General features: G+C 36.0%; 1 protein-coding gene across 1 annotated transcript; it reads right to left on the bottom strand.

Annotated features, from left to right (window-relative positions):
* Positions 1 to 1,824: 1,824 nt before the first annotated feature.
* psme3 (proteasome activator subunit 3) lies at positions 1,825 to 7,590 on the bottom strand. Its single transcript, XM_028030259.1, has 10 exons — positions 7,396 to 7,590; positions 6,480 to 6,512; positions 6,336 to 6,398; positions 4,500 to 4,604; positions 4,367 to 4,415; positions 4,167 to 4,285; positions 2,981 to 3,117; positions 2,841 to 2,895; positions 2,581 to 2,667; positions 1,825 to 2,484 (listed from the first exon to the last, which is right to left on the bottom strand). The coding sequence occupies exons 1-10, from the start codon at positions 7,435 to 7,437 to the stop codon at positions 2,404 to 2,406; spliced, it is 771 nt and encodes a 256-aa protein (XP_027886060.1). The 5' UTR covers positions 7,438 to 7,590; the 3' UTR covers positions 1,825 to 2,403.
* Positions 7,591 to 8,121: the final 531 nt, after the last annotated feature.

Consider the following 8,121-nt stretch of genomic DNA (forward strand, 5'->3'; position numbering starts at 1 on the left):
TCCTGCGTGTAGGGGTTGTGCTGACCTGAGCACAGTGAATAATAGGATTAGAAACCAAGAAAAACATAAATTCCCAGATTTTACCTAGGAACATCATATCTACTTTTTCTTTTATATCTCTTTCAGTTATTTCCAGTGCTTAGCTTGAAACTTTATGGTACAACTCTATATTCAGAAGTTAGTGTTATGTGAGCTTGGTGGTGGTGCGAGGAATTGACAGGGACAGACATCACAACTGCGTCAGAGAATTTGAGCAACTGTTTGCATCGATTTATATTTGTATCAGTCAACTCAACTGAGCTGTTTTTCTGTTACACTGTTCTGATCTATCTTATCTCTACAGTCAGTTCAGAGAAAAAGAAAAAAAAAACTAAACAAATATGAGCTCCAGCTGGTGAGCAAATTTACAACACAGTGTGCCTCACACGGTGAAATTTGGACAGACAGTTGCCAGATTTAGGACTATGCACAGTGGCACCGTTGTTTGCAGTAAGAAGCTCCTGGCTTTGAATACGTGCTATGGGATTTTCTCCATGCATATGTGAGTTTCTTCAATGTACTCCAGCTTACTTCAGGAGTCCAAAACATGGGTGTCAGGTTAAATAGTCACCTCAAATTGACCTTAGGCGATGTGTGCTCTTCGAGTTACCTTGTGTGGATGGACTGGTGGTGACCTGTTCAAGGTGTAGCACAGATGGGTAAAAATGATCACAGAAGGTTGTCTCTAGGCATGTATGGAAAGTTGAGTGAGAAAAAAATGTGGTAGAAAAAGATCCAGCAAGGAACAGAGCGCAGCCTTGTGAGGATTGTGAAGCAAATCCCATTCAAGGACTTAGAGGAGCTTCATGTGGTGTTGACTGCTGTTTGAGTCAAAGCTTCAAGAGCAAACACATAAAGAACAGGCTGTTAGAGGTGTGGAGGGAAGGTTCCCCAGTTGGTGGTGATTCATCTGTCGCTTCACTGTGTTTCATAAAATCAGAGCAGAAAGAGTCCCAACCAGGAATTCAGTCCATGGAGTCATACTTCTCAGCTGGCCAAAAACTCTTTAGATAAAAATATTATTTTATTGGTCTTGTGTGATATTTAACTTTTCTGAGAAACTGAATTTTGGGTTTTCACCAGCTGCAGCAAAATCAGTACAAAACTTTGTGAAAAACAAATCTAATAATTAATTAGCTTAGTAGGTATTCAAATTTATTCAGATGCGCCTGTATAAATTTAAAATGAGTATGCGAATATGAATACTTTTATAAGATATTTTTTCAGATGTCAAGCTTTAAATATAGTCTGAAAAAAAACAAAGACTGGAAAAAAAGGATGAATGTGTGGATGGACAGCTCAACGGACAGTAGACCCGGAGATAAATGGCCAGAAGGATGGCCATTTATCTCACAGGAGGAAGTCCAAGTTATTTCAATTATTTTTAAATATTTTCACAAGCCATTCCATCTTATACATCTATACGTTCAACACAAAGAATACTAACTTGTTTCATTTCTGCTATGGATGTTTGGGTTGAACACTCTGTTAACGGTAAGCATACTGAATGTTGGCAACTGTTTAAACATTAAAATATAACCCAAGAAACTTTGAAAATGCTTAAACTTTTTACAGACTTGTAAACAAGGAAATCGCAAGTTTTCCATGAACATTAAATGCATTTACAGTGACCTCGCCAGATCAAATGGAACCACTGTCTGCTTTCTAACAGATCAGTGATGAAATTCATATCAATTCTCAGCTTTTATTAAATATATACGTATGTAATATATGCAAGAAGCTACTCTGCCCCTCACCCTCACACAATTAAAATAGATTCCAAGACATCTTAAAAAAACGCATTTTATTCAATAGCATCAATGCCCCATAATGAGAGACGGTCTGGTGACTTAAGCATTTTCACTGAAAACCATTAAGCCCATCGATCTAAAACTTATTCTCTAATTTTTCCCATCACAACTACAAGGTATAAAGTATAACATTCAGAGCAACAAAAAAAAAAACAGCTTATGTACTGTATTGCATTTACTATATATGATCAATCTTTAGATCCTACAGGGGACCAAAAAAAGCCACAAAGCACTGCTGAGTATTTGAGAGCTACAAACGAAATGTCACAAGGTTCTGAAGACAACATGTTTAATTAAAATTGAAAAACATTGCTTTACAATTAATTTCCTCATTTTCTGAGAGAATTTTAATGGTTTAAAATAAACAAAAGAAAAAAAATTACAATTTAAAACAAAACCAAAAAAAAGTAAGAGCATGTGTCCATCTACAATACTATGAATTCAATAGAGGGCTTGGATGATTGTATTGAAGTTGATGAATGTCTAGTAGTCCTGCAGACAAACCAGTACAAGATGGGGACCAGAGGTGGAGGCTGAAATGGCTGGATGAATATCAGTACAATGCGTCAGTGTTACTGCTTCGAGGCCTCTTGATCTTCTCAATGTTCTTCAGGATCATGTCGTGTAACGTTACCTTTAGAGGAAGCAGACCAACAAAATAAATAAATATTCCGCCAGGTTAAAGGAGAATAATGGAGGTATAAATGGATGCTGATGAAACAAAACATACATATTGATTTCTGAGCTCTGAAACTATGATCTTCAGACTGATGTACTCCTTCTCGTCAATTTCTGTGACTGTGCGCCGATAGTCCTCCTGATTTAAAGGCAGAAAGAAAAAACATTATTTTTTTTCTTCCATTGACATTCAAATAAACTAAAGTTTTACCTTAACTCCACAGCCTTACATTATTTTACACAATCTAACAAGCAAAGAGGAAAAACATTCAAATTTAATGAATTGATTTTTCCACGACGACATTTACTTACCACATGCGGATATTTAGCTATTTTAGAAACCAGCTTTGCCCTTGTGATGTAGTATCTGGAGATAAAAATAACAAGTGTTATGACATCAGATACTCACTGGATCCCATTTATAAGGCAGCTTGTTTAGAAGATGTGTAAACCTTGATATCTGGTCGAGATAAGACGCCGCCTCTCCTTCAACGGTTCTGAGTTCAGCTACCGTCTCCTCCTGGATTGACACGCCGAAGTTGTTTCCATCCTCTATCCTGGGGATGAGGAGCTGAACCCACATTTTCACCTACAGAGTGAGAAAAACAACAGTGTGGGACGTTACTAATGGTAAAGTGTCAGCTGGACATTTGGAGAAACTTAGAGAAAGACTGATCCTTAACATTTTCTGTGAAGTAAAATTTTAGTATTTTTTTCTAGTAATAACTGGGATTTTAGTGTATTTATCAAACAGACATTGACATCAAATTTTAGAAGAAGGCACAGCACATCAGGTTAACTTCAGAGGTAACATTGCAAGTACAGCAGTGTTAGCACCCCCTGCTGACTTTCATAGGTAATGCAAGCAAATTGTAATAGTTTAAATGTTTTTATTTCCTAAATAGTTTTCTTTCTGGAATATTATAATTATAAATCCAATATATTGTAAATGTATTTATTTTGTAAATGTATTAATACATTACAATACCGGTTAATACATATTAATGCAATAATTTAATGTTGCAAAATGGCCCCTTTTCCCTTGAAAATGTGGAGGGGCCTTCGGTAGGCAGGTCTACTGTGGTTATAGTTAAAGGTGATCTGAAGTCCATTTGCTGTGCAGGTTAACAGTTATCAGGGGGTATTTGGTGAGACACAGTAACAGAATAATTTGCTTCATGAAATGGTGAAATAAATGCAAAATTTGAAGGTGGACATCAATATCAACTTTCAGTATCACTCCAATATCCACACAAAATGTTATATCTATTTCCAGTTTTATTCATATTATGATATGGAAGAGTGAAAGTTTTGGCCCTTCACAGACCAACATGTAGGTGATAAATGAATGATCATACTGTAAAAATATTTCTGAGTCAAAATTAAATTATTTCTTTATCACATGAAAAAAATCTGTGCATTTTTTTTTTTTTTTTTAGAAGAATCTACCCGATGCATCTATAACATTGTGCCTCGTTTTATCTAAAGCAGTGTGGGGGTCAGTGTGGTTAGGTAAGCTATTCAATGTTATGACATTTAGTAAATCTTTGCAAATTTATACTTGAAGTAACTTTTAATATTAATACGTTTCTCCCTAAAGAAAACAACCACTGAGAGGGAAGGACATTGCAGACTTACTGTGTTGCATTTCTCTATGAGTGTCCTGATCTCTGGCTTGACTTTTTCGATGAGCTCAACAAGGTTTCCATTGCACTTCATCATCCCACCCGGCATGACGAAGACCTTAGTGCCGGTTACTGGAAGATGAGAAGTAATTATTAAACGATCAACAAACACGCCAGATGAGACGTGTGAGAGGCCATTCACACAGAACTCACCCATGGCATCTTCATCTCCATCTTCCAGTTTTCTTTTCTTGGCATTTTGCTAAAACAGACAGGGCAGGATTAAAAGCAGCTCACACTACGGTTCTCCAGGCGCCTGCTGAGGAAGTGGAGCGCCGCGACTCACCCCTTCCAGCCCGTCGTGGAGGTTCGAAATCAGGATGGGGTCCGGTACGGTCAGGTTAATCTCCGAGTGAATCTCTTTCAGCTCACTGATGTTTATGCTGGGGTCCTAAGAAGTTTAAGCAGGATTAGATTATTGTAGAAAAATACAGTGCGACTAAAACCTGGAAGGAAACAGGAGATTAGACTCTACATGCATTACTAGGAATTAACTGGTATTGAAGTTATAAACAGATACGTTTAAAAACAATGTTCCATCAAAATGTTTCAACATTTAAAATCACCTTAATAAGACATCAGAATGACAAACAAAACAAGCAGATTCTGATCTGATGCTGATTGATTGATGCACTTGTGCTACACAAACAAACTGATGATACTCACTTAATGAGCTATTGCTAAAATTAGCAGGTATTCTATGTTTTTCCCCCCCAAGTGTTTATATCAAAGTCAGGCTTTTAAATGTTTTAATATGGTCATTTTAGCTTTAATGACCAATGTTAGACATGTGGCATTACATCTGTACAGTAGGAATTGTTGCTTTTTTACTGTAAATGAAAACAATTATACTCCATTCACTTTAATGGTTTGTATGAATACAGTGTTACAGTGAAAGAGCTCTGAAACAAAAGAATATTTTTGTAACTATGTGCAATTAAGCAGAAAAATATTAATTCTAAATAGAAAATGTGTCAATTTAATTACCAAACGTACAATAATAAAACAAACTTCAATTTTTAAAAAAGCAACAGAATCTTACAATAGCTTAGTGCAATAAAATGTGAGAAATTTATATGGTTATGCTAACAGAGTTATAATCAGTTATAAGAATAATCAGTTATAAGAATTGTTCTCTTAATTTAATTTCTCAGTTTGTGTTCATATAGGTACTTTGTTGGTTATTTCAAAAGAAACAAGAAGATATCAGGGATCACATTCAAAACAATTTGAATTCTCAAATTCCAATAAATTATATTTTTTCTAGAATCCAGCATTCTTTGTGGGCACAAAATTCATGAAAATTCTGCAAATAAATAGGAGGCCATTTATTTATTATTCTTAAAAAATTTTACACAAACGATGAGTCTCTTTAGGTGGTGGTGGGGATATGTGACAGTTATTAAACTAACACTATGCAACAATTCATGTACAATTAATAGGAGTCACAAAGGAAACTGAGTACTGTTTCTACTCAAGTCATTTAAGCAGCTTCTTTACAAATAAAGCAAATTATTCTAATTATTTTGTCTCTAAAGAGGTGAAACACTTAGCTTTTTTTATTGAAGGTTAATTCCCTTTTCTCTAGCTCAATGGATGGCACACTGCAAACACTACACCCTGCTCCACGCTGATAAGTGGCACTCCTCCTTTAGTGGAGTGTTATGTTCTGGCCTCGTTTCTGCTGGCTGGGTGGTCAAAAGCACTGCAACATTCCGAGTACCAAAATTTGTGTTTTTTCACCAATTTTCACTCTGATAAGGCATTTGTTTATCACATGACAAAAAAAATTAAGCTCCTAAATTCATTTTATGTGACTTAGAATATGGATTTTTGGAGATACTTTGCACAAAAAAAGAGATGATCTCAAAAAAGTTAGTTTGCAAAGGCTTTCATAATAACCAGTAATTAACTATGAAATCGACAAAAATATTTACTGTCATCTTCTTGGAAAACCCAACATCATCCCCTTTATTTTGCATGAAACCTTCCTACTGTAGCTTGCCAGTTTTAAATAGTTTTTGTTGGTACTAAACGTAAAAGCTAACGAGGTAAAAAACTAAGTTATGGTGTAAATCTTTCTACAAAAACCCCCAAAACAAAACAAAAAACACCGACTCACCTTGAGGAAGTGATCAAGTTCCAGTAACTTTTTGGGGAAAAAATTCGCAACTAAGTCCTCTGCCTGGAAGAAGGAAACATTTTTAGAGGAAAATCACTTTAAAACTGGACATTATATATGGGAATATCGGAACAAGACACTTACTTCTCCTGTGATACGTTCCCTGAAAGCATCAACCTGCAAACAACAAGATTGGTGATTAACACTGAAACTGCATTTTATTGAACCTTGCAAGAATAACAGGATGCAAAAATATTTGACCAGGTCAGCGTCTGTTCCAATCAGACAGAGTCACTAACTACTTATACGAGTCTCATCACTGCCGTTTTTTTTTAAAAGGGAGGTCTGGGATGCAAGTTCTCTCTTTATTTTGGTTCCATCTCCTGCAGAATTGTACTAAATTTGTATAAATTTAGAAGAGTGAAAACGTCAAGTCAAGGGTTTACAATATGGGTTGTCAAAAATTGCCAGCAAAATATACACTCCAATTGGCAAAATTTAACTAATTTTACCAATTAGATTATAGATTTTATAAATTAACAGAAGGTAAGGTTTGCCAAAAATGAAATTTGGGAGTTTTTCTAAGCAACCTAGTCATTATTTCATGTGGAAATATCACCGTTTTGTAGAAAATACTAATTAACTTCATAAACAAGAAATTCACAACTTCCTCTGTTATGGGGCCTGAACATAAGGGAAACATCTGCTTAAATGAAGTCAAAGCCGGTGAACACGGGTATAACCATGGCTCGTTCACTTAGCCCAACCGAGGCCTCCTTAAGCGCATGTGCTCTCCCTGCTGCGTCTAACTCGTACATAATGCGCTATAAAGGAACTCACGCCTCATTTTACCGGAATATTACCGTCAAAGTCAACCAGAACCAGTTCAATTGCTTCCACGCGTGGATTACAGCGGGACGGAAACACGCCGGCTAGCCACCGTTATCTGCTATCAGCCTAGCACACATTATGAACCCAGCGCGGCTAACATGACGGTACTGAACACAGATAACACGTCCGAGAGCTGTTGACGGGACTTCCGATCAGGTTTGAATCTCACCTTGGTTTTAATTTCACTGTCCACCTTGAGGAGTGAAGACATCTTCTGTTATCAAACAAGAGAGTAAAGATTGTCCCACTGGCATCAAATTCTCTTGCTAAACGTGTGGCTTCTTTTACTTTTCAGCCACACTCTTTGTCTCTTTCTCTTTGGGTTTATCGGCGCATTACAAATCCATCTCAGTGAGGATATCGCCCCCTACCATGATAACTATGAACGGCAGGGTGTCATATTCCCCAGCCCCCCAGGTCGTTATTGTAAATAAGAATTTGTTCTTAATAGTTCGGCTGGTTAAGTAACGGTTAAATAAAAATCTTGTGCATGGCCAAAATTTTGAACAATTCTGCATCTATTATTCAGTATTATTGGTTAGTGATGCTGTACCATAATTTTTCATTATTTTATTTTCATTTTAGGAAACAGAAGTGGAAAAAAATCTCTTTATTAAAAAAAAAAAGGATAGAGAAACTTTACCGCCCCTTTGTAACCAAAACAAACAGGATTGTGTTTGTAGTTCTTGATATGAAAAAAACCTTTAGATTGAAATGTAAACTTTAATTTATTTTTTGAGAGGATGTTGTTTTTCTTTTTGTGTCCATTTTATTGTACATGCATGAATTCTCTATTTTTAAACTTCTACTGTTCTTGAGTTGGAGAAACGCAAAATAATTCCAACGTTCTTGTACAACAATATATTTGTATAAGTGACAATAAATTATGTTGCAT

This window comes from Xiphophorus couchianus, chromosome 10 (assembly GCF_001444195.1).
Source record: "Xiphophorus couchianus chromosome 10, X_couchianus-1.0, whole genome shotgun sequence".
Lineage (NCBI taxonomy): Eukaryota > Metazoa > Chordata > Actinopteri > Cyprinodontiformes > Poeciliidae > Xiphophorus > Xiphophorus couchianus.